Consider the following 27,350-nt stretch of genomic DNA (forward strand, 5'->3'; position numbering starts at 1 on the left):
CCCTCCCATCCTTTTGTTAAACAGAACCTATTAGATATGGTTCACAAAAGGTGAGACAATACTAGCTACAGTTCCTTCTAATTTTTAAATGCTTTTAAATGACCTGTGACGAGAAACATGCAAAACTATGATCCTGGGGAAAGCAGAATGGACTAACGGATACTCTGACAGAAGAGCCGAAGACAGTTTTCATCAAGCGCACTCACATGCCCACTCCACACCCCTACTCAATACACACTCGGCTAGTCAAAGCAAAACAAAACAAAGCCTGTATCTACTAAAAGTGCCCTCACAGGAGGCAGAACTAATTGATTTGTAGTATAGCCCCCAACTAGACTAGTCAAGAAACGATTTTCTTTTTCATTTTTATCCAGTAACAAGATTTTTTTCCTATAATCGAAAGTAGGAACTACAAGGGGAGAGTTCAAAGAAATCATTGCAAGTTTCCTTGCCTCGGAACTTCTTGACCACCTAAGGAGTTCAGCGGTACACAAAGGACGACAGGAAGACGCAGACGTTCTCAGCCTTGGGTGTGCTATTGTCCATATGAAATCTAGCTGCCTAGAGCTGAAAGCATCCCTTCGTAGGGTAACCTTCCCCAGGTCCCTGCTGAAGAGGTCTGGTACTGCGCAGGGCACATGACAAGTACTAGTTAAGATCACAAATGGATCCATAGACAAACGTGCCAGCTGGGAGTGAGCTTGCCTGGCTGCTAAATGGTAAGGCTTTTTTTCTTTGTTATGTGACTAAGTTTGGTTGTATTTATTTTTACTGTGCAGCATTACAAAAATACAGATTATAGTAAACAGGATTGAGAGAACTGTCACTTTGGTTGGGTGATAATCTTTACTAGACAGGAGTAAGGAACTCTGAATTCATTTCTAAAACTGCTTATCTATGAGATTCTTGGGTTTTAGACGATGGGCCCAGCTTTTGTATTTAAAAAAATTGATCTGGCTGCTAATGCATCACTATGTGTTAATATTTTGCAGAAACAATGTTTTTTAAAAAGATACGTGTTAGAGGAAATATGTTTCCTATAGCTCTGTTAAGGGAGAGCAGAATATAAAAAACAAAGACTGAGGATTTATTTTCATATAACAAAGTCCTGTCTATGAGAAAGTACCTGACAAATAAAAATGGTCTGAAAGATCATTATAAGACTTTCCTGTGTCTTTGTAGACACATTTATTGTGTCTTTGTAGATATATTAAATCATTAATAAAGCAAAAATGGAACAATGCTGACAAGTTTAATCTCTTACTATTCAAATGGAATGGAATTTCCCCCCCAAAGGCTTAAGAGGTAAATAGTTAATTTTTTGTTTTCCTGGAAATTCAATTTTAGCGTGACCTTGGGCTCATCTGGAGTAAAAAATAAAAATCCACTCGGCCCAAGAACTAAGCAACCTCCTGTGACAGTCTACTCCTTCCAATTTGGGTGCCACCTGGATGTGGGGGAAAGCTTTAGTCCTATCAGTCCTGGGTAAATGCACCTACAGCACTAACACAAAGTTTGTTTTTTCATTGTTTCATTTATATCTTCTAGGATGTTTGACCTTGCATGCAAAAACCAGGCCAAGGAACTCTAATATGTGTAGTCTTCAGGTAGTCTAATCCAGAAATCCAATTTTATGTAATTGTCTTTAATTAAGATGAGAAGAGGATGGTACTCTGTTAAAAGTTTGGTGTCCTTTTTTTTTTTTTAAATCATCCCAAATTATTACCATTATATTATTATCCTAAGCCAAATGAAAACCTGTTCTTTGGACTGTATGAGATTCAACCTTTGGTATCTTTAAACCTTCAAAATGACTAAGGGAGCCAAAACTACCTAACTTTTTTTTTTTCACTTTAGGCTTTCTGAATATTCCAAATCTAATCATTAGGGGAAAACATCAAGATAATGGTATTCATTAATAAGGAACACCTTATAATCTTTTTATTGCCCTTAATTTGGGGGAGGGGGAGTATACATTATAATATTTTTATTACCCTTATTTCTTTTTGGGGGGAGACCATAAAATTGATAGACATTTTTTTCTTCTCATTTGTTTACACATTCCATCTACAAATAATGCCTCCTCTGTGCAAGGCCTTATGAAGATCACTCAAATCCTTAAATAAAGGCATACGGTCCCTTGAGAGAGGGGTTGGTTTGATTCTTCTCAACCCATTGTGCAGATTGGCTACAGTTGCAGAAATATGCATGAAATAGCCCGACTAGAAATTACTTTTACTCCTAGGGTACCATTCCAGCATCATGCAAAGCTGAGCTTGATACTTTCTCTGTGCCCATTTTCTACCTTTCCAACTTTCTCTTTCATCCCTAGGGATTGTCTCCTAGAAGGAGTCAGAGAAGAAACCAATCAGACACCATGTAGGAAGTTACTGCTTCATTAGGAACCCATAAAATACTTGCCAAGAGGATTCGTGGCAGGAACAGGTTTACCCTAAAGAAATGTAACGTCATGAGAGAAATGCTGGTTATGATGGAGGAGACAACTTGAGGCTAGAAGTGTACCCATTACCGTGCAGAATATACCACATCTGCTTTGTCTTTAGGTAAGCCCAACCCTGACCATCACAGCTGGATACCATAGTATCAGAGATTTCTGTGAAGTTTCCAGACTTCACTGGAATTCAGCAATGTAATAATAACATGAACCCATGAAAATGTCACTGGTTTTGAAGTGTTAAAAATAAAAGCAGATGCTTCCCTGCATGTTGGATTTCCTTCCTGTGTAATACCGAGGCTTGGATGTTTATGCTATCAACTGCCACCAGGAATTCTTGGCCTTGCAGTAGCAATTCCACTGATGACAGTTGTGATAAATAATGTTGCAGTTCAAGTACTTTATCTGGGCCTCATATGATTCAAATTATACCACAGAAGGCTTGAATTTTCCACTTATGATCATTCAACTAGCTCTTTATTTAAGTAGGATAAAATGACTTGGATTTTTGTTGTTATTATGTCCTCTGATCATTTATCTTAATAAATGTGTTGGCTTCTAAATGCAAGGTCATCTCAGAAATAGTTTCTAAACTTTAAAAGAAACTTGAACAATATTTCTTTTAGCACTCATGTTCTATAATCAAACCAAACCTTACCCGTGCCAGGCAGTCACTTGACTGGAAGTCTGTCTTCCCAGATTTTGAGAAGCAGCCTTTGTCATTGCTTGTGGGCAGAGGCGCATCTGTCTTTGGGATTCTAGGCTCTGTCCCTCTGTCTGCCTCTGACCTGTCTAGATGGCATCCAGCCACCTCCTTGAGAGAATCTGGGCCATCTTCTAGCTCAAAAGTGTGACCATTTCCAATTTCAGGGTCTGGGCCATTATCCGGCTCTGAGATGGGGTCGCTGTCCAGCTCACACCCAGTACTGCTCTTGGATTCCTCAGGGGCCTTGTGGGTAGAAGGCTTCGAAATCACCCCAAACTTTCTTGCTCTTTTCCCTTTTTTCACAGCTCGGTCCCCCAGCTCCAGGGTGGGTGTCTCTCCTGGTTCAGAGCTGCTATTAGCATTGCCATTATAAGGAGTGTGGACTTTGTGCTTGAAGCGACGCAGCATGATCAGGTAGATAAAGCCGCCATTCCAGCACTGCTCGGCCAGGTAACTGCAACAAACAGAGGTGCCAGTTAAAATTCTAGAAACATCCTTCCAGAGCAATGCAGCAGGTTGATGCGCTCAAGAGCCCACACAGGACCCATGTGATTAACCGCCTGGCCAAGTGACTGAAAAACTAAGCTCCCTGAAGAGGCTTAACACTCAATCCACTCTTTTAATCTATGTAATTGTTGATGCTAAAAATAACCCCTAAACAAACCAAAAAAACTGCCAAAACCCATGAACTAGAAATTACTAATGAAAGAACTCTAGGGTAGGTGGTCAGAGAAGGATTTTTCAATTCACAGAGCCAGTCCTAACATATCATTAAAAAATGTATTCTCTATTCCCTTAACAATTTCTTGTACCGCAATTATGTTAGCCTCCCATTCATATGATTCTGATACAACAACACTGCAAGCCCCAGGGTAAAGAATGGGTAAAACAGACTGGGGGAAATGTAAAGTTCTGCACTCAGGGTCAAAACATCAACTTCACAAGAACCTCTGCCTCCCAGCAGTAAAGGGAAAAAGGGGTTGGCTGGTATTAAGGTGCAACTGGTAAATGAGGCTTGGCAGGTGTATGCTATGTTAAATGAGTATCAGGTTCATTTCTTGGTAATGGTTCTAGTTTGGGTTGTTCACAGCACATGTGGAGTGTCATTTCCATCTGGACATCACATTAAGAGGAACAACAACGAAGTGGAAAACAGACACAGGGAGGCCAGGATGAAGGGGGCTGCTGGGAAACTGTGTTGACCAAGAATAGTGGGGGAAAGAAGAATGCTTAGCAGACAAGGGCCAGGCACAGTCATTTCTCATGTATTTGAAGTATGCCAATTACTTAGAAGCAGGAAATAATATAAAAGAGATAATGGATGTGAAGCCTGACATACAATAACTACTCCAGATATTAAAGAATAACAAGAAAACAGAGCATCAGGTGAGATGAATAATTAGCAGTGTTTAGGACCAGATCATTCGAGCATTAGCAACAAAACACTTGCTCGAAGTCAGGAAACCAGGCTGGGCTGGACCCTCCACTCATGCCACCCAAGATAAGGAAGCACAAACCCTAGAGGAACCCAGGGAAATGCCTTCACCACAGGAATCTTACCACATTCTACACATCACCCAATCCCAAGCAAAGAATGTCAACAACCAAATCCTTAATGAGCTGGAACTGCTTCTGGTTTTCATGTGCCCACAAAGAGAAGGCCTGGGTCTATGTCACCTATATCGTCAGTGAATGGAAAACAACTTTCCCAAGTATATACCAAGCTAGCTGCTTTCTCCAGGCTTGAAAATCAGACCTGAGAGTTGGGTAGTCTGTCTGTGGGAAGGGGGCCAAGTCATAAGGAGAGGTGACTAGCTGTGTTTGAAATGTACTAAGTTCTGTACCAAAGGCATCCATTACCCATACCCAGTGGCCAGGTTAATGCAGTAACAGTGACTGTGTCACTGAAGAAGAGAAAAATTCTGAATTTTTGCCATGGTATAAAGTAAACAAGAAAGAAAGGTCCTCAAACATCAGTCAAAGCTAATAAATACTTTCTCTGTTCCTGGGCTGTAAATCATAGTAATGAACTTACACATAATAAACCAGACAGATACTGCTATCCAGACCTCAGGTTGTTCTGTGAAATACAGTGGGATGAAAAGGCATAAAGACCAGTCCACTGGAGTCTAGAAAATGAAAATTTAACCTGGTTCTCTTAATTTTTCTTCTTTTTTTTTTAAAATTGTAATCATTGATATACAATCTTGTATTGGTTTCAAGTATACAACACAGTGGTTCAACAGTTACCCACATTATCAAATCCTTACCCCAACTAGTGCAGTTACTATATGTCAACAGAAATGTTACAATCATTGGCTACATTCTCCATGCTGTACTTCCATTCCCATGACCAACTTCTATTATGATTGAGAATTTTTGTGCCCCTTTATCCCCCTCTCCTTCCCCACCTACCTCCCCTAACCTCCCCCATGCAATGGTAACCACCAGTTACTTCTCAATGTCTATAAGTCTACATCTGTGTAATTCTTCTGCGATGTTGAGATTCCATTTCCTTGAATTGTGTTTTTATTTTCTTTCCATAAGGGAAATATTATCGTAAAGGCATAAAATCCTCAGAGAAGCTAACCAGGCTGCAAGGGTTTCTTTGAGCAAACCAACAGTAGTACTATAAAACATATGTCAGAGGTTACAAAAAACAGCATGGGGTGGTAAAACAGGACGGGGTTGAGAGACACCCAAGTCTTCATTCTGGTTTTGGCCCAATTGTGTAAAACAATGGTAATTATACCAAGTTTCCATCAACTGATGAATGGATAGAAAAAAGGTGGTGCATCCATATAATGGTTTATTATTCAGTGATAAAAAGGAGTGAAGTATATGCTAAAACTTGGGTGAAGCTTGAAAACATGATGCAGGTGAAAGATGCCAGACCGCAGAGGCCATGTACCATTTCACTTACAGGACATGTCTGTAGAGACACAAAGTGGATTGGTGGTTGCCAGGAGCCGGGGGCAGCAGAGAATTGGGACTGACCGCTAATAGGTACAGGGTTTGGGGGAGTTGATGGCAATGTGCTAGAATCAGTGTTGATGGTGACGCACCATGTGAATGTACTCACTGAACTGTACACTTTAAAGTAGTGAATTTTATATTATGTGAATTATGTCTCAATTTTTAAAAATAGCAATAGAGTAATACCGGCCAAGTTTTGAGTTCCTTCTTTGAGCCCCTTAAGAACTCTCTTTACAGAAGATATTCAGTCTCAGAAATATTCACTAACTTGTCCAAGTGCACACAGAGCCAGGCCTGTCTGCTCCCCAAACCTATGCGATGGCCAGTGTGCAATTCTGCTTCATAAATCACTCCTGCCCCATGCTTTAGTTTCCTTATCGTAAGGTAAGGGTGTTAGAAGGGTCATTTCCAAGTTGCTTTCACAATCTAGTAGTTGTGAATGCCTGTTTCCTGGGAAGAAGTCTAGGGATTAAAGGAACAAGCCATCCCAACAGTACTGATCCACTGTCATGGATAAAATATAACCCTAGAAAACCAGAAACATTCCTTTAATGTCCAAGTCATCCTGGGCCTCCAGGACAGTTGCCATCAGTCTGAAAATGATGTCACCTGGAGAGGTGATTCTTTTAAAATTGCTTTTGGGACTCTACCTTTTATACTACAGCTCTGAACAACTTGATGGATCTAGCGCAGAAACCCTCTTTGCAGTACCAACAAGGTGGCCTATTGATTTGCTGTACATGATCTCAATTATCTCTATTCTCACGGAGGCTCCAAGAACTTTGGAGATTCATGACTGAGAGTATTTTATTCTTTCTGCAGGGTTTGCACTCAGCAAAATTACATAGCAAGAGGGTTTATCTTTAGTTTGGCACCATCTCCTTGTCCTCTCCTGGCTTTCTAGCAATAAATAAGACTCTTATGCCTTCAGGGAACCATATGACAGGTTATTTTATTCCTTCCTGGTTGCTGAATTTTCTAAGGTCATCCTGAAGATGAAGTATAATGAAGGAACTATGTACCCCACAGCACACTGGTGAGAAATAGACTTTGAGGCAGGGGGTAGTTTTATTATAGTTCTTTGGAATTACCTTAAACATATGCCTCCACATTCCCTATCCATCTGTTTTGAAATGACTTGTCTAACTTTTCCAGCACCTTCCAGGCTAATTCGTACTTCCAAAGCTCTTTTTCTGTGCAGCAGGATTCTTACCCACCATTAGAATCTTAAACTTCAGAGTCAATATATGAGAAAGAAGCAGTGGCATACAATCACAGGACGGAAGAGAAGGTCTCCCTTCATTCACAGCAGGAAAATCAGCCTTTTAGAAGCTTCTCTACCATATATAATTATCTTCTGGTTTCTTATAAAAAATTTGAAGCTATCCTCTGGCATGTAAAATTATTAATTCAATTAAATGAAAATTTAGATTTTGACCATCCTCGGATGGCCTTAAGATAAAAGACCAGCATACCAGGCCTGAACAGAAATGAGGTTCCAGATTCTAGCATAGAACTCTCTCTGAGATGTGTCATACTTCTTCATTTCACTTGGCCTTTGTGAGCATCTTTTCTGACTAAATTCCTTTTTCCTCCTTTTCCCTCAGAAGTGTTTATCCAAAAGACAGTTTTGAATACTTCTGTTTCTTGATGCTCTGTCATAATTCTGGAGTCTGGGCTCTCCAGAGGTGGGAGGTCTGGGAAGGGGTTGGCAGGTGAGGTTGGCTTGGAAAAGATGAAGGGATAAAGCTGCTTGGAGTTTGAAGAACAAGAAAGACAGGGAAGCAGGAGGTTAGAGAGGAGCAAAGACAGGGAGGTGCTGGAAGACCAAAGACACATTATTTATCCATGCCCTGATTCTATCAAAAGAAGGCTGAGGAAGCTGCGTAATTTTGATATTCTAGACCATTTTGCCAAAGCCCTCAGAAGGGGCAGTCTCCAGGCACCTCTGAAAACCATCTTGGGCATTCAGCCATTGATTAGTGATGCCTGGCACACAGTGTGACTCTGCAGAGGGGTGCTGCCAAGCTGGACTATGGGTGTAACTGTATGTGTAATTCCAAGTAAGCTGGATCGCCACCACTGCCACTGGCCTGTACTACAATGTCATGAAAACATCATATAAGTCAGCCAACACATTAAAGAATTCTGGAACTCAGACATTTCAGCAAAGCAGACATTCTTACTTCTCCAGAGCATGTCAAGTCTCCAGTATAGACAACAGGAGAATAAACACTGACTGCAAGATGTTTATAGTGAATTATTACGACAGGGTGTGAGTTTTACAAAAGGGGACTAGCTGCTAATAGCCACTCTGTCTTACACACAGGAAAAATTAATTGTTCTTCATGATTTCCTCTTGCCTAAGAAGTAATGGACGGGTAAAAAGCTGTTTGTGGTCCTTTGAAAACCTGCTAAACCTAATTAATCCAGAGGGTTGTCTGATGTTGTAAATCTGTAGGTTCCCAGAGAACAATGGTTTGAGATGAAGTGTAAAATATACATAGATTAATTTTCCAGTGAAGTCTTGGCTGGGAAACAGAGAGACAAGTTTGGACAGCTCCACAGAGGGGATGGGAAGATGATAAACATTTCCTGGAGACATTTCATAATGACGTTCCCCAGGGGCGGTCTCTCTCAGGTGCTGGCTCTTAGCTACCTTGAATTTGGGGCACACTTCTCCTAGATCCCATAACCCTCTAGAAAGAGACAAACTTTCTTTGGGGAACTCTGAAGAAGAACTGTTTGGCTGAGTATTGTGCTGATAAGAGTGACTGATAGTCCTTGGTATGCTCATAAGGCCTTTCTGAAAATCAACCAATCTACTTCTTTGCTAGCATAGTGAGGTAGAAAGTTAGCCCCTGTGGGATGAAGGAAGATGGGACTCAGGCACCAATGAGACTTTGAAAGTAGACTGGAGTCTAGGCTTAGAGTAGAAATGACTGGAACACTGTATTTCAGCTGCTGGGTGGGGGGGGTAACCAATGAAGCCAATTTTCCTATTTCTCACCTCCTCTATTTGGCATAAATGACTGAGCACTCAGCATCTCTTTCTTCTCCTTTATCTGGAGTCCACAGTCAAGGGTATGAATAAAAGAATATGTTCTTTTTATTATAAAATGGGTATTTAATTATTAATTTTTATTTATTTTATTTTGGTATTATTAATATACAATCACATGAGCAACATTGTGGTTACTAGATTCCCCCCATTATCAAGTGCCCACCACATACCCCATTACAGTCACTGTCCGTCAGTGTAGTGAGATGCTATAGAGTCACTACTTGTCTTCTCTGTGCTATACTGCCTTCCCCGTTGCCCCGCCCCCCCCCACGTTATGTGTGCTAATTGTAATGCTCCTTATTCCCCTTCTCCCTCCCTTTCCACCCATCCTCCCAAGTTCCTTTCCCTTTGGCAACTATTAGTCCATTCTTGGGTTCTGTGAGTCTGCTGCTGTTCTGTTCCTTCAGTTTTTGCTTTGTTCTTATGCTCCACAGATGAGTGAAATCATTTGGTGCTTGTCTTTCTCTGCCTGGCTTATTTCACTGAGCATAATACCCTCTAGCTCCATCCATGTTGCTGCAAATGGTAGGATTTGTTTTCTTCTTATGGCTGAATAATATTCCATTGTGTATATGTACCACATCTTCTTTATCCATTCATCTACTGATGGACACTTAGGTTGCTTCCATTTCTTGGCTATTGTAAGTAGTGCTGCGATAAACATAGGGGTGCATGTGACTTTTTGAAACTAGGATCCTGCATTCTTAGGGTAAATTCCTAGGAGTGGAATTCCTGGGTCAATGGTATTCCTATTTTTTGTTTTTTAGGAACCTCCATACTGCTTTTCACAATGGTTGAACTAAATTATATTCCCACCAGCAGTGTAGGAGGGTTTTACTTTCTCCTCATCCTTGCCAGTATTTGTTGTTCCTAGTCTTTTCTATGTTGGCCATCCTAATTGGTGTGAGGCAATATGTCATTGTGGTTTTAATTTGCATTTCCCTGATAATTAGGGATGTGGAGCATCTTTTCATGTGCCTGCTGGCCATCTGAATTTCTTCTTTGGAGAAGTGTCTGTTCAGCTCCTCTGCCCATTTTTTAATAGGGTTATTTGCTTTTTGGGTGTTGAGGCATGTGAGTTCTTTATATATTTGGATGTTAACCGCTTGTCGGATATGTCATTTACAAATATATTCTCCCATACTGTAGGATGACTTTTTGTTCTGCTGATGGTGTTCCTTTCTGTACAGAAGCTTTTTAGCTTGATGTAGTCCCATTTGTTCATTTTTTATTTTGTTTCCCTTGCCTGAAGAGATGCGTTCAGGAAAAAGTTGCTTGAAAAATGGGTATTTAATTATTTTTTATCATACAATTTGGACTGGGAAGTAATCTCAAGTTAAAGGGGAGGAAGCAGGGTAAATATTTGATAATTTGTTTCTGCTATGATACAATGTTAGCCATTCAAACCCAGTCCAAATTATCAGTTGCCAAAACTTGCTATCACCATGCAGTTTAGCAGTGAAACCTAAATCTTATCCATCTTTTCACCAGAGCAGAAGTCCATGTTGCCCTGATACTCTAGCTACTGCTGTTTCTATGAATAATAAACTATTTTCCATCTCTGACCCAGGAGTCTCATGTTTTCTGCTGACATCCATGAAGCCAACCAAGTGGCAGACTAACTTGTCAGCTTACTAGTAAAGTACAATCATAGTTCTTGACACATAGCAGGACAATACACAGAATAACTCAGTTTATAATTGGTCTTGTTTCAGATTTATAAAAGGAGCCCAGTGATATATACTTTTTGACACTAATGACTAAGAAATCAAAATACATATACGTCTTAAATCAAACTAATAGTGAATCTTTAAGGCAGAATCAAACAGAGGGAAAATTATACTAAGAGGAGTAACACAGAAGGTGGGGGCCCCAACCTTTAATTGTATAGACACTGATTAAATCCACTGTGTCAGTCTGGAAGGCAGCAGCTACATTTGTGTCCAGCAGTGCCCTTCTGCTCTTGCCCTGTTTATATTCCATTTCCCACAGCCATTGGCTACAATACCCATTCTGCGCAGAAACAGAGCTGGTTCTCTGTTTTTTGCTAAGAGCTTCTGGATGTCAAGTGAGGAGTCGGGGTGACACTGCAGAAAAATAGTGGATAAGAAGCAGCCAAATCATATGATGAATGAAAAAAAGTATTTTGGTTTCCATGCAAAAAGGTATCACCGTTTCATATTTATCTTAAAAATTCATATCTCAGACCAACAAGATTGATTTAAATTGACAGCCCTAGTAGCAAAGTACCTCTATGCTAGGATGCACTACACATTTTCAACTTCAATATAGTTTAATAGAAGGAAACAGAAGTATGGCCCTTTCAATAATATAGTAACAAGTTTATGTGACGTTTCAGTTTTCCTCAAAGGTTTTCATGTACCTAATTTATGCATGAATCAATACAAGTTTTTTTAAAACACCCATGTATCTCTTGGAAACATGAATTCAGATGCTAAATTAAGGAGAAAATGCCTGATCAATAATGAGCAATAACCTAATAAAACATATTGAGAGATACTGGCCCTTAAAAGAAAACCTCTAGCCTTCAATTTTCAGTGACTGCATTTCTTTATTAGATTATTGTGAGTGAATCAGGGTTTCTTCCAACTGTATGAGGTCAACCTGCATTCTAATCAGAATTAAATCAGAATTCCAGCCACACAGCTTCACTAGCTCATCCTGATGCTCTTGGTCACATTTTCCCCGGGGGGCAAATGGAGTGCTGGTAAAGTCAGACTTTGCTGGACAAGAACAACTCACCTTCACCTAATGAGGGAATTGATGGGCTCTGACGGTGTACATGGGGAATCATTTCACTCTTTCTTGTGATATTGAAACTGTGCCCCACAGGATTAATTAGGGCAGAACTTGGGCTGAACCTACAGGCTGAGGAAACCAAGAGTAAAAACAAAATGTGTCAAGCTTATTTTCCAGAGCCAATAGGAATTCAGAGAGCTGTGAGACCTTGCAGCTGTGCCTGGAACCAGCCTAAACCGGCCTGGAAGACATGTGCAGAAGCAGTTCCAGATGTCCTCAGTAACCTTTCCTCATCACCATGCTAAAATCTCCACCTCTGGGCAGGGGTTAGCCAGCATTTTTAGAACATAGGACTTCCCACAACATTCCGAGCAGGTGCAGGAGAAGCGTCCTACCCCAGCTCTATTTATTTCCTATCAATTTCACCAGGTTTTAAAAATATCTATAAACTCAACTAAATATGCCTAAGCCTTCTACATAAATTCTGCTCTCCCTTTGAATCTGAGAAGATTTGAGCTTTGCCTCCTGTCTCCTTGCTGGTTGGCCTCACAACAAAACATTTTCCTTTTGTAAAAGCTGGTGTCCCGTGTTTGACTTACTGTGCCATAGGCAGTAGATCCTTCTCCAGTAACAACATAATGCCGTTCTTTTTCTGTTTACACGCTTTTACCTCATTTTACTGTGCTTCACTGTATTGCACTTTGCAGGTGTGTTTTTTTTTTTACAAATTAAAGGTGTGAAAATTAACAAAAGGAAACCTCACTGACAAAGCGTTGGGAAGCCAGCAGGGGAGGTTCTTGCCTCCTTGTAAATCAGCTATCCCACGGAAAGAAACGGGTGCCTCTAAGTTACACTGTTTCAGTTGCTTTACTCCCCAGCAGGAGGAAGGAAGGTTTCCATCTTCTGCCTCCCCAGAACCGCCCAGCCACTGAGAAACTGACACAGCTCAGCCAATGAGAAGCCGTGATACATGGCACTCTCAGTTTCCTCCAATGCACTTATTGCTTAGAACAGGCCTCCCAACTCAGCGCTTTGGTATTTAAAAGAGGAGTCCTCTCTTTTGTTCTCTAGACTTGCCTATGGCTTTGCTAAAGCTTGCTTGTCCTGAATTGCAATTCTCAGATATTCCTAAATAAACCAGTTTTTGCTGGTAAAATAATTGACAGTTTTATTTTTAAAGTAGACAAAGGTTTGTGGCAACTCTATGACTAGCAAATCTAACAATGTCATTTTCCAGCAGCATCTGCTCATTCCATGTCTGTGTCACATTTTGGTAATTCTTGCACTATTTTAAACTTTTTCATCATTAATATATTTGTTATGGTGATCTGTGATCAGTGATCTTTGATGTTACTATTGTAATTATTTTGGGGCATAGTGAACCATGCCTGAACCATGCCCACAAAAAACATTAAACTTAACTGATAAATGTTACATGTGTTCTGACTGCTCTACCTACCAGCCATTCCTCATCTCAGTCCTTGGGCCTCCCTATTCCCTGAGATAATACTGAAATTAGGCCAGTTAATAACACTGTAATGGCCTCTATGTGTTCAAGCAAAGGGAAGGATTACATGACTCTCACTTTAAATCAAAAAGCTAGAAATGATTAAGCTTAGTGAGGAAGGCACCACAAAATCAAGATAGGCCGAATCTCGGCCTCCTGCACCAGGTAGCCAAGTTGTGAATGCAAACGAAAAGATCTTGAAGGAAACTAAAAGTGCTGCTCCAGTAACACACTAATGATGAGAAAACAGAACAGCCTTATTGCTGATGTGGAGAAACTCTTAGTGGTCTGGATAGAAGATCAAACTGGCCACTACATTCCCTTAAGTCAAAGCCGAACCCAGAGCAAGGCCCTAACTAATTCTATGAAGTCTGAGAAAGCTGTAGAAGAAAAGTCTGAAGCTAGCAGAGGTTGGTTCATGAAGGTTAAGGACAGAAGCCATCTCATAAAAGTGCAAGGTGAAGCAGTAAGTGTTGACATAGAAGATGAAGCAAGTAATCCAGAAGATCTAGCTAAGACATTAATGAAGGTGGCTGCAATAAGCAACAGATTTTCATTGTACACAAAACAGCCTTCTATTGGAAGAAGATGCCATTTATTTTATAGTTAGAAAGGAGAAGCCAATGTCTGCCTTCAAAGCTTCAAAGGACAGGCTGACACTCTTATTAGGGGCTAGTGTAACTGGTGACTTTAAGTTGAAGCCAACGCTCACTGTCCAAAAACCCTAGGCCCTTAAAAATGATGCTAAATCTCCCCTGCCTGTGTTTTATAAATGGAACAACAAAGCCAGGATGACGGCACATCTGTTTAGAACATGGTTTACTGAATACTTTAATTCCACTCTTGAGACCTACTGCTCAGAAAAAGATTACTTTCGAATATGGCTGCCCATTGACCATGCACCTGGTCACCCAAGAGCTCTGATGGAGGTGTATTAGATTAATGTTGTTTTCATGCCTGCTAACACAATATCTATTCTGCAGTCCATGGTTCAAGGAGTAATTTCTACTTCCAAGTCTTATTATTGAACAAATACATTTCATAATGCTTTAGCTGCCAGAGAGAGTGATTGCTCTGATGGATTTGGGCAATGTAAATTGAAAACCTTCTGGAAAGGATTCACCATTCTAGATGCCATTAAGACCACTCACAATTCATAGGCAGTGGCCAAAATATCAACATGAACAGTAGTCTGGAAGCAGTTGATTGCAGTCCTCAAGAATGACTTTGAGAAGCTTAAGACTTCAGCAGAGGAAACACTGGGTGTGGTAGAAACAGCAAAAAGATTAGGATTAGAAGTAGAGCCTGAAAAGGTGACTGAGTTGCTGCAATCTCATGCTAAAATTTGAACAGATGAGGAGTTGCTTCTTAGGAATGAGCAAAGAAAGTGATTTCTTGAGATGGAAACTACTCATGGTGATAGTGAAGATGCTGTGAAGATTGTTGAAATGACAACAAAGGATTTAGAATATTGCATAAACTCATTTGATAAAACAACGGCAGGGTTTGAGAAGATTAACTCTAATTTTATAATTGAAGTATTCATTGATATACAATCTTATATTGGTTTCAAGTATACAACACAGTGGTTCAACAGTTCCCTATATTATTAAATCCTCAGCCCCACTAGTGCAGTTACTGTCTGTCAACACAGGGAGATGTTACAGAATCATTGGCTGTATTCTCCATCCTGTACTACCGTCTCTGTGACCAAGTCATATTGTGATTGTGAATTTTTGTGCCCCTTTATCCTCCTCACCCTCCCTTGTCCCTTCAGGACTTGTTGAAAGCTCAGATATGGTTAGCATATGTAATTCCAACTGGAAGGATGGAACTGTCCTCACTTGAGGCTGATAGAGCAGCCTTTTGGGGCTAGCTGACCTATTCTGAGTGCATAAATCCATTCTGGAATTAAGTTCTGGATATGCTGAGTTTGAGATGATTGGGTGTTGTGTATGGGCAGACAGATAACTGAATCTGGATTTTGGATCAGCAGACTGGTCTGGAGATGCCAATTTGGGAGGTACCAGGACCAGAGTATCGATGATTTTTAAAGATCCCTGAAGATAAATTCCTTTAGATGGACTTTCCAGGTCTAAAGTTCTTTCTGGGTCCAAAGCACATTCAAGGGTTTCATATGTAATTCCAATCTTTCGTCTAGAAAGGGGGCAGCAACTTAGAATCCCTGCAACAGTGTCTTAGGGAACCATTTGTTCTTGAATATTGTCACTTTCTAATCTTTGTCAGTACGATAGTCAAAAGGTACCTCAGTCATAATTGGCAAATCAATAATGACTAGTAAGGTCAAAATTCTTTGTAGTCATTTGCTTTCTTTGAAAATTGCCGATTTGTGCTCTTTGTAAAGATCTTCATTTTTGTATCCACATATACTAGCACAGTGGCTGGCACATAATAAGCACCACAAAAAAATAAGACTGATTGATGAGAAGATCCCTTCTATTAAAAAAAAAGACTCCTTTTAAATGACTTTACTGAGGTATATTTTACATATTATAAAATTCATCTATTTCAAATGTACAAGTCAATGATTTTTAGGAAATTTAACAAGTTGTGCAGTCATCACTATGTATCAGTTTTAGAGCATTTTGTTACCCAATAAGATCTCCTGTATCCATTTACAATTAATGCCCATTTCTATCCAGCCCCCACTTCCTGTCTCTGTAGATCTGTTTCTCCTGGACATCTTGCATAAATGGAACCATATAACGTGTGGTCTCTGGTGTCTTGCTTCTTAATAGCAACCTTCTTCTGCCTCCTCTCTTGCCGTTTACCCCCTACAAAATCTTGATTCATGCAAACATGTCCTGTTGATGTTACCTTTCTCACCTTCCTTTGGATCAAATTCAATTATCCTGAGGAGCTGGTCCTAACAGCACTGCTAGCATCTCACCTCCTTCTTCCCCCTAGAATTATTCCAGTGAATACCCACCATTCCTTCCAAATTAGGTTGTGGATACCCCTGGTAGCCTCTCCTACCTCACAGCTCCTCACAAGACTGCACCTAAGTGGAATAGGCATTCTTTCCCATTTGGGCCCCTAGGTTCTTCCCACTGTTCAAATACCATCATAAACCCATTCTGCTTTGAAAGGAAATCTTTAAGCATTAAGCAGAAACCCAGCAAAGGTTTTAAACACCATGCTAATGTAATACTACATAATATGTATTATGTGCTAATATATTCATGTTACTGTGCATTCATATCAACTACATTTCAATTTTTATTTTCTCGGTGTTATTTTGTCCAGGCAGATTACCAGAGTCAACTGGACCCAAAGTCTCTTCTGTATTTCCTTCACCTCAATTGGTGCTAATGAAGCTTCCATATCTCCCCTAAGCCCTGTTCCCTGTCCAGCCAAACACACTTGCTTCACATCGCAGAGGTCTTTGCTATGACTTGTCCCTGAAAACTGAAGCTAGGTCAGGTCTGAGAAACAGAAAATCCAGAGCAGCCCAGTCCCCGTGATTGAGTCCTGCTTGATACCTGCTCTCCAGCCCTGCCGAGTGCATTTCCTATGGCACCTCCTGGGCTTCCCCACATACGGTGTCGCCTTTGGCCTTGCCTTAGAAGAGGCTACAATCAGTGATCTAGGGTAACTGAAGCCAGACCATAGCTTAGAAGTTATGTTCAATGTATCTTCTAGTCTCAGGCCACCAAGCTCTGAAAAATGTGTCAAAGGTGACCCAGGGACTGAGTTCCGTTTTGTCCCTGTCCTATCTCCCAAGTTCCTCCAGGGTGAAAGCTGCTAGCAGATTTGAGAATAAGTGACACATATTTTCCCTTTCTGTCCCTCTTTCCATGAACCAACCATCTCTGAGAGTTCACCACCAGCTAGTAATCCTCAAGCCCTCACACCACACCATTCAAAAGGCAGCCACCCTTCTCCTCATCCCCAGAGGTGATGTTAAAGGAAACTCCTGTGGGTCTGTGCATCTCAGAATGCACATGATGCTTCTCACACACTAATCCAAACGCTGATGAAATGTCTGTACCCTCCAGTTCCCTCCCCTTTCAAGTGGATCCAGCTCCATCTTGAAACAATTTCCCCAGCTTGCTTCAATCCTTCCAAGGCCCGTCCCGTTGGCTTGGCCAGAACCCGTCCCCACCTCACGCCAAGCCTGGTTTCACTTATGTGAAAATAGCTTCCATCAAAACAGTGGGCTTCTTTTCTGAATTTCTTTCATGGTTTTGAAGTCAGAAGAGAAAAGATACTTAAATCGCAAAACGACTACCTCCGACAATGTGTTCCGGCTCACGTCAGACACTGTTATCCTGAATCTCTTCTATAGAGTGTCTGAAAACTTTTTAAAATCTGGTTTTCTTATTCTTTCTTCTCAGAGGCTTTCTGGAAGGCATGGTTGTGCTGGGCAAGTTCATGGAGCCTGACTTTCTAAGTTTTGCAACCTTTCTCTCCATGCAAAGGGTCCTCATTAGAATCTGGATTTGTTGGATATTTTCCCTGTTTTTCATCCATCTGCATGATCCTCTAGGACTCCTCTTGGTTTGGAAGACTTCAATTACAAGAATGCCAAATCAACAGAACTCTGGCCTAGAAAAACAGATAAGCCAAGTCCTTACAGATGCGGACAGAACAATTGTAAAATCCTGGCTTCCAGTCAGTGCACTCTTCAAATAACTGTTGACCAGTTTTAACTGTGACATCACTAAATATCTTTGTGGCCCCCGGTTCTTAGTTATGTTTGGACAAGGAAATGCAGAGGCATTTGTATGTATCTACTGGGATTTTTAAAATAATTGCACATGAAGCATTAAAGAAATCTTAAATTATTGGATGCACAAACATAAACATTGATACGAAAATGTAAACCATGCTTTTAATGGTGTATTTATCTTGGAAGCTCCAAAAACTATTATGAATTTTAATAGATGAGGGGCATAGGTACCAATATGCACTATATGCTGTGTACTGAGTTAACTGCATGTGCATGTACACCTGTGCATGCGCATGCACGCGCACACACTACCTAATTTTGATCTAAAACAACCTATCAAGGTCAACCACCTTTTAGAGATGAGAAAATTGAGGCTTAGAGAGATTAACTTGCCCAAGGCCACCAGCTGGACGTAGCACTCGGATTCAAATTTCCATCTGATCGCCAACAAACCCAGGCAATGACCTGGGATTCACTTCAGAGCACCATCCCAATTAATAAATTTGATATAGGAAAAGGGCTACAACTTCCACTGGCCAAGAGAGGTCTCTCCCCACATTAGCATCATAAGGGATTCTATTGTAGTGGTATGCCAACACCCCAAATATGTTCCACACCCATAAGAAAAGGCTCTTAGGAAAAATAAAAGGTATTTTCAGGCAGGCCTAGAAGGCAGGCTAATAATTAGGAAAGGTGAAGTGGTTTCTCAGGGTGTGGGTGGAAGTGGCCAACTGCCCCAATCCATCTTTCAGCTATAAGCTTAAAACAGTACCCAGGAGTTCTGGAAAAGTAGAGACACTACTTGCTCACATTACCTGGAATCAGAGGACAAAGGAACCAAACCGGCCAACCCCAGCCCAACCAAGGCCAGAGAAAATGGACAACACAAGATACACCCTCCCTCACCGGCTTCTCCCCCTGGTATAGGCTGGAGCCAGTCACCGCTCCTCCCTCCCTGCCACCCCCTGTAGTGCCCCAACTCCAGACCAGCACTTGTCAAGGTGTGCTGTGCACAGGACACCTCTCCCTCTACCTTGAGCCACCCTTCCTGTTTTCAGGTAGTCTGTGCACCCCTTCTAGCGGTGAAGCCATATTTATTGTTCCTGTGGCTTCTTGTGGAGGATAATGTCCTGGGCCCACAGAAATTGGAGTAAGAGAGGGCTAGGCACATCCCTAGGCTGAAGTGCCTCTAGGATGCCCCTTCATGTAAAGACTTGCTGTCCTGCTGGTGAGGAGTGTGTTAGCTCACCACCTGCAGCTGGGAGCCTCATCACAGCCCATCTCAACTTTCAAGTCACGGTCATGCTCTCCTGGGGCAGTTCCTGGCTAATGGTGAGCACGATGGGAAGAGCAGATCTGGCCCTTCCCACCTGGCGGGAAGGTCCCCTAATGAGCGAGCTTTGCTCCAGCACTCCTCATGCACTGCCCGGCTCCCAGGTGGGCAGTGTGCTGTGCCAGCTCCGTGTGCGGCCCGTCTTCCTCCCTTTCCTTTCGCAGATCTTATCCCCAGAGATACTTTGCACTCTTAGTGCTAATTCGGCCTCTGCTGCCAGGAGAACCCAAAGTGAAAGAGGGCAATATAACAAGAATAAGAAAACATTTCCCAAAAAAGAGAGGATGGGAAGTCACAGTAGCCAAAAAGGCCAGTTGGAAATGGATGGAACTCAGCTAATCTGGGTACAGAAGCAGCCAGGTGAACATTTTTGAGAAGTCAAGTTGGGCGAATGGAATTCGCAGAGTTCCTCTATATCTATTGGTGGGTAGCAGGGAAAACCAAGAGCAAAGGGCTTCTTTGGATTAGGACTTTCTACTCAGTTCCTAAACCACTTCGCCAAAAGTCACCCCAATATCACCTATTTGGAGCAAGGTTATGCTTGGTTCAGGTGTCAGCACTGCTACTTGGGCACTTCAGGAGGACACAGCCTCAGAGGCTAAGTCCTCAGTCTCGCTGACCCACAGGGTTGTGGGTGGATTAATGGGATAGTGGACTAAGCCAGCTGGTTTCACTCCTGGCACACGGTAATGCCAATAAATGTCAGTGCCTTTCTCTTTCAAAAATTTGCCAGGCAATCAATCATAGGTCAACCAGCTAGACTTGTCTGTGGCTATTGTCCTGGACAGAATCCCTGGAAGGTGAACTCACAGAGAAGCTAGGTCAAAGCCAATTCTGTGTTTGGAATGGGATGACGAGAATTGTCAAGCCAGGGAAAAGGAGTCTCTGGAAAAATCGAGTCACAGAGTTAGCAGAGAGTCAGAAACGGGTTTCAAAACTAAAGATCTGAAAATGCAGGGCAACTGTGCCTTGGACACTGAGCCCTTGTTGGCCCTTTGAGGCACAGAGGCATTTTGAGGGTCTTGTGGACCTAAGTCACCCCACTGAGAAGGATGGAGGTGGGTGGGGAGGACGGGGGGTGCACTTACACACTGCAGGCTGTATTCCCTGACAGAAAGATACATGTCTTTCAAAACACAGACCAATGGTGGCCTCTTGTTTTGCTTCCCTGTCCATCTGGCAAGGGTCAGGCTCTCAACTCCCAGAGCAACTGCAAGCCCTTTGGCCTGACCTGAATTCCTGAAGATGGTCCCAGAGATCCTGGAATTGCCCCAGGACTCAGGGTGGAGTCTGGGAGGCTGCCCATCCTAACCAAGCTGTGAAACGGGCTGACCCCTGAATATTTTGTAAAATACGTGGGCTGCTCAAACTGATACAAGCAACTGCCATGAATAAATCAGATGCACGTGTGTCTGAGGAGGGACACTGCCTCTCCCAACATCCACTCCCCTCTGCCCTACCTTTCCGCCATTTATCACAAATGTTTGAAGGACAACCCTCCCTTTTGGTTCAGCTGCCTTCTTTAAAAGGGCCTCTTTCTCTTTTTTTCCAGGCAGGAATTTCAAAAGCCCAGTTGTTTTAATATTAAATGTTTCAACATATTAGAATGCCATTAGACAGTCAACATTAAGATATTTTTTAAATGTTGAGAGAGGCTCTCTGCAGACACACAATCTCAACTCCAGGGGAAAACACTCCCCATGTGACCAGTCAGTGCCTCTGCTTTTGTACCAGGTGCAAGCAGGCGTGGGTATTTGAGTCACAAGCATGTTTTAGAATATTTGGAACTCACTCTGCTACCAAGCGTTCTCAACAGGAAAAAGCTAGCAGACGGAACCCACTAGACTTGGAACTGTCCTACTTGAAGCAAACGAAAAACATCCAAAAGCAAAATCAGAGCTTGGAAAAATAAACACCCCAAAAAGTTATTTCTTGAATTGCACACCAGGAAGAGTGTGATTTTGAAGGTTCTGGAAGGGGGGAGAAACAAAAGCATTGACCAGAGTATCTTCTCGGATCTCTGGGGGAAAAAAAAACCACATGAGAGTTTTCCACTGTGGTATTGTTCCATTTAGGCTCACAAACATTTCTCACAGATAAAGGGGCATCTGAACTTGTTCTAGCTTCACAAGTTTGGGAGCAGAGCGCATCCATTTTCCAAACAGATTGGGGCTTTGAGGATGGCAGCAGTCCTGGGTTAGGGGTCAGGACACCCAATTTGCCAGATTCTTAAAGAGTGCCATGTGGGCTCTGGGTAAGACCCAGGCAGCACTCCATAACTAGGGAGTTTTTGCTCTTGGTAATACTTTGCATTCTGGGTTCTGGTCAGAGACTTCCTCCTAAAGAGACTTATTGCAGTCTTTTAAAATCAGCTCTTCTGGCCCACTGAGAACAAGATGAGATTTATTTATTTACCCTCCCTGTCCAACTTCCTCAAAGGATTTACTTATTGGCACCACCTGCTCTCAGAAGGTCCCCTCCCAGTGCTTTGGCTTTCAGCACAAGTTGACAATCCCAGATATGACTTAAAGGGAAGAAAAGTTAGGTTTGACAAAGATCTGTAGAAAATCTCAGTATTGCTGTTTCTTAAAGAACTGAAAAGGGGTTCTTTATATTATCAGCACCAAGTTTATAAGGTCCAGTTTTATCGGAAACATCTTCAAAAAGTGTAAGTAAATATGTCACTAAATCCAAAGGGGCGTCTCATGTAGCCTTTCACATGGCTGCAGTCCAGACCAAAGAGTCTACAGACCTGCCCTAAGAAAATGCCTGTTTTTAAAAGTCCAGATGTGCCAGTTCTCTCCCTCCATGGGGCAGAGGTAAGGGACAGAAGGAAAAAAAAGAAAAAAAGCAACTGAGAGGAAGAACAAATAAGATAAGTGTATTTTCAGATTTCCTTCTTTGCTTCTATCCCAGCAGGATCAATTGTGAAGCTGTATTTAAAATTCCCTGCCTTAGACTTGAAGACTAAGCCAAGACATCCCTCAGACAACACCGATTCTAGCCACAGATCCTCCCCCAGCTTGGACGCCTGCGGAGGCCGCAGAGAGAAAACACACTACTGCCCCAGCTCCCACCGCCTAAAGGGGAGTTCCTTCCTGGCGAGGCATTCAGTGGCAGACCCAGAAGGGACTCCGTCTCATGCCAAAGACTAGATTTTCTCTGAAAATTAAGGAGATGATAGACAAAGAATAAGGTTCACAAACTGAGTGCAGGCACTGGGCTCAGGGTTGACAAAGCAGTGGGCAAGTAAGGCAGTTGATCCCTACCTTCATAGATTTCAAAGTCAACCTGTAATTAATTTAAAAAATTCATGTGTCAGTTATGTTTACATAATGAATTCTATAAATTATACTATTGAAATAAGATGACATATAACATAAAATAGCAATATAGATAATATTAAAATTTGTTGGCTATCAGGCAAATATTTAACACAAATAAAATATTGGTATGTTAATAAAAATATATAACATGAATTTATATTTGATACAATTTTAAATGGTATTAATTATAGGAAGAATGTTCCAACAGAAGCCTGGGTCACTCCAGAAGCTTCTAAAAGGACTGGACTGCTTGGGGGGTGGGGGTGCATGTGGACAGGCAAGGTTTCTCAGGCATTCCAGGGGTCTGAGGCCCCGTGTAAGTGAGCTGGGCTGGGAGAGGGCAGGAGAGAGGGTCCAGGCAGAGGCTCAGGCCCTGGTGAAAGCCGTGAACCAGCAGTTTGACTCCAAATTCCAACTGCCTCACACTGGATATGTCGTGGTAGAAAGCCTCTGGGTTGAATACTGTCCCCTCAAAATTCATGTCCCCCTAGAACCTTAGAATGTGACCTTATTTGGAAATAGGGTCTTCGTAGATGTGATTACTTAAGGATCCAGATGAGGTCATACTGGATTAGGGCAGATCCTAAATCTAAAATGAAAGTGTCCTCACAAGAGATGGAAAAGAAGAGCCAGAAACCCAGAGAAGGCGGCGATGTGAAGATGGCCACAGGGCCCGGAGTGGCACACCTATCAGCCAAGCAGTTCTGGGGATGAACTGCAGGACTGGGAGCTGAGGGACACGCTGTGGTACATCCTGCCTCAGAGCCTCCAGAAAGAACAAGCTCTGCTGACAACTTGGCTCTGGACTGCTGGCCTCCAGAACCGTGAGAAAATTAATTTCTGTTTTAAGCCATTGGATTTGTGGCACTTTTTTATCGCAGGAAACAAACACAGCCTCCTTCCCTCCCTTCAGCTTTTCCAAGATTTTGACTCTTGGACTTCTGTCACAATAAGATGCAATCTTGTAAAACCTCTAAGACCTGCTTAAAATAACTTTACCATGTTTTGCATGGTTATATAACAAAAGCGATTTTAAATAAATAAATTAGACATGCTATTAAAGTACTTTAAAACCCCTTTCAATACAACCTTTAAAAATATCAAGACAGATTTCCCTATTTCTCAAGTGATGCACACTATTTCACCTACTTCAGATTAATCTTTAAGAACAAAGATGATTTACTGACTCAAATTTAAATAATATACGTCATATTAAAGCATTAAAAAAATCTATTTTAAAACACAGAGCAAAATTACCTTTGTGATACCTGTGGCATCAAGAACAGAGAAAAAACGCTTACCACCTTAATTCTCGGATGTTTAGAATTTCTGCATTTGAATTGTATAGATGTCCTGGTTTATTTTTAAGCTTATGATGTTTGATATCTAGAATGACAAGGTGAGAGCGATTTCCAGCTGCGACTTCTAATTACTGCTCCTCAAACAATACACTATAGGGGTGAATAGTCTTTTACTCCAGTAAACAGAGTTACCTTGGCTAGAACAAGAAGCAGATGTTATGTATGCATTTTGATCAGGTGATTATAACCTAAAGATCTGGTGAAGATTATCTTGAGGAGAATCATCACTGTTATGCTCCTCATTAATTTCAATCAGTGTCTTTTAATGCTTCTTGTCTTTCATGATTCATTAAAGGCACAGCTGACAAAGATATTACCAAGCAGGAGAAATGATTTAACATCATACAATGGACTAAACCACTATGGTGGCTATGGCTGAGTCATAAGAACACCAACTATTTTCCTATTCAGTACCCACTGAGGGATTCTTAAACCATTTTAGAGGGAAGATGTTTAAGCCAGGCATTTTTTTATTTTCTGATTTTCAGCAATACATTTGAAGTTGACTCCATGACCACCTTTAACAACATGAACTCCAGGAACGCCTTTGCCAACTCTTGGTAACTTCCCAGTCACGGATGTGTGATGGGGGGACCTCCTGCCACGGGTGGGATCTTTCGGTGCAGTGAGTTTTAGAGACTGCGAACCACCGGTTGGTGATCCCCCTGGGTCACAGCCAGCAGGCATTAACTGTGCTGTCATTTCAGCCTCGCCCCTCACTAAACACACTTTGGAGGGTATTAAAAAAGCAAACAAACCCAATGAAGATGTCAACATGTATTATCAATGTTTCACGCAAGTTTCTAAAGAACCCTACACTTTGGAGCCACCTCTGTTTCTTCTTTGTCCTTTGTCCTACAGCATCTGGCAGGTTATCAGAGCACATGTTTGAACCTGGCAGCTGCTCCTTCCGTTTCCTAAGCACCAGGAAAGAACTGCCATCTTGTCAGGCAGGCATGGACAGACATGTTACATGGCAGGATTAAAGACTTCAGTCCTGTGCACAGCTCAAACCTCACCTAAAGGTTCTTGTGAAGGGAGGAGTCCTCACTTCTTAAAGGGGTCTCCATAGCTTCTTTAAGACACGTCCACATTTCTAATGGTGTCTTTATCCTACAGGGCTACTTCCCCTTCCTTATACATAAGGTTTTTCTGCTATTCACAGCCTTAAATGCTGGGAGAGAGGGGGGAAGGTAGAGAGTACGGTGTTAAGCAAAGTGTGTCAGTGGAGGGATACAGACCGGTGGGAACTGCTGGGTTCTAACTACACTTTAGACAGATGTTTAGCACCCTCACAGCTATCATTAATACCACCTTACTTTGGAGTAAGTCTTTGCATTTTACAAAACTCATTAGTAGTCACAGTATCATTATCACTATCTGGCCACTACAAAGTGCTGAGGTGGGTAAGGAAGATGTGGTTGTCACCAGTCTGTAAGTGTAAAATTCAGGAATAGAGATGATGGAGCTCCAAGGAGCCCGTCCAGACTCCTGGTCAAGTGCTCCTTCCTCAACCTGCACAGAGGAACAAGCTGATGTTTTAAGAACTAGCTGGCCTCTGGCCAGGAAGACCTGTCAGGATTCTCCCTGTGCTGCAGGAAGGGGGTGATGTTCACTGGGGAATGGGCTGGGTTGGACATAGCAACCTACTGGACAGAGTACAGGTTTGGAGCCCGGCAGACTTGCGTTTGAATCAGGTTCTGTCACTTACCAATTGTATGAACTTGAAGTGGATTATGTATTTTTGTTTCTTTTTTTGCCTCAGTTTCTTTATCTGAAATGGGTTGCTATGAGAATTAAGTGACATTGAGATGTAAGGCATGAGGCATACAATTGTAATATCTGAAAAATACTCACAATGACTAATCCAAGCCTATAGAGCTACATATGGAGAGAAGTCAACTAATCACAATGTAAAAATACCCAGGGTGAAAGGGAAGAATGAAAACCCATACTTGAAGATGAAGATACTGGCCAACTGGATGCCAGCCCCAGGGCCCTGGCCCACATGCTCAGGGAAAGGTGGTTCCCACGTAGCCCCAGGAGAGGCTGTCTGCCCACTATGCTAGCCAGCTCCCTAACCTGACACTCCAGAGCATCACACATGAATCATCCCAGTCTCAGCACAGGCTCAGCCAGGAAGACACCTGTTTCAAAGGTATAAGAAGACAGGGAAAGTTTCCAGAAACTTCCATCTACCACTGTTGGACTCCTTGGCCCACCTTTTCCTAACTCCCAGAGAGGCAGGTCCTCTCTGCAAGTTCTGCAGGTCACAGTCCTTAGGCAGCCTCCAGTGCCTGGCCCTGTGCCAATCATACTCAACATGGCACTGATGATCAAATTTTCTCAAACTGCTCCCTCACGGTTTTTTACATGTATGTTATGTTGATCAACAAGATAGAGTACACCTTAAAGCAGGTTTGTGGCTCTTCTGCAACCTCTTGTCCCTGCCTGCACCACATCCTCCCCCAGAATGCAGCATATTCCTAGGCACACCATAAGCCAAGAGTCACAACACATTTGATAAGAGAATTGAATCCTTTACCCTCTGTATTGAGCAGTAATGAGGAATGGTAGAATTGCTTTCAGTCTGGATGGGCTCCTTGGAGCTCCATCATCTCTATTCCTAAATTTTACACTTACAGACTGGTGACAACCACATCTTCCTTACCCAAATCAGCACTTTGTAGTGGTCAGATAGTGATAATGATACTGTGACTACTAATGAGTTTCATAAAATACAAAAACTTACTCCAAAGTAAGGTGGTATTAATGATAGCTGTGAGGGTGCTAAACATCTGTCTAATGTGTAGTTAGAACCCCAAGGCAAGTTAGCAACAAGGCAATGATTTTCAAAGCATAAGAGGATTTTACAAAAATATATTCAGACATGGAGTTGCATTTTCTGAATGTGAATCACTGTGAGGAAAGGGATTTAAAAATAGTAATAGCAGCTATCATTTATATGCACATTTGCCATGGTCCATACACCGTGACAAGCACATTGGAAAAATTACACAATTCAGGAATACATTCTTGCAAAAACCTCAAATGGTGGGATAGTGAGCAAAATATGAAAGTCACTCCTTTATATCACCTCCAAAACCATTCCCATATCTTGATTTTCAACTTTTATCTTCTGGTGTACCCTCATCCATAAGGTTAGTGT

The 27,350-nt window shown here is 41.9% G+C and overlaps 1 protein-coding gene across 6 annotated transcripts in view; it reads right to left on the minus strand.

The window, feature by feature from the left end:
* Positions 1 to 27,350, minus strand: part of PDZD2 (PDZ domain containing 2) — a 356,418-nt gene that overhangs the window by 100,467 nt on the left and 228,601 nt on the right. For 5 of the 6 annotated variants that reach the window (XM_057496082.1, XM_036926632.2, XM_036926631.2 and 2 more), the window contains one exon: positions 3,114 to 3,615. In XM_057496082.1, coding sequence (XP_057352065.1) covers positions 3,114 to 3,615 — 502 coding nt within the window. Of the gene's footprint in view, positions 1 to 3,113; positions 3,616 to 27,350 lie in introns of those variants that run through there. The other variant, XM_057496089.1, reaches the window with a different exon arrangement.

This window comes from Manis pentadactyla, chromosome 2 (assembly GCF_030020395.1).
Source record: "Manis pentadactyla isolate mManPen7 chromosome 2, mManPen7.hap1, whole genome shotgun sequence".
Classification (NCBI taxonomy): Eukaryota; Metazoa; Chordata; class Mammalia; order Pholidota; family Manidae; genus Manis; species Manis pentadactyla.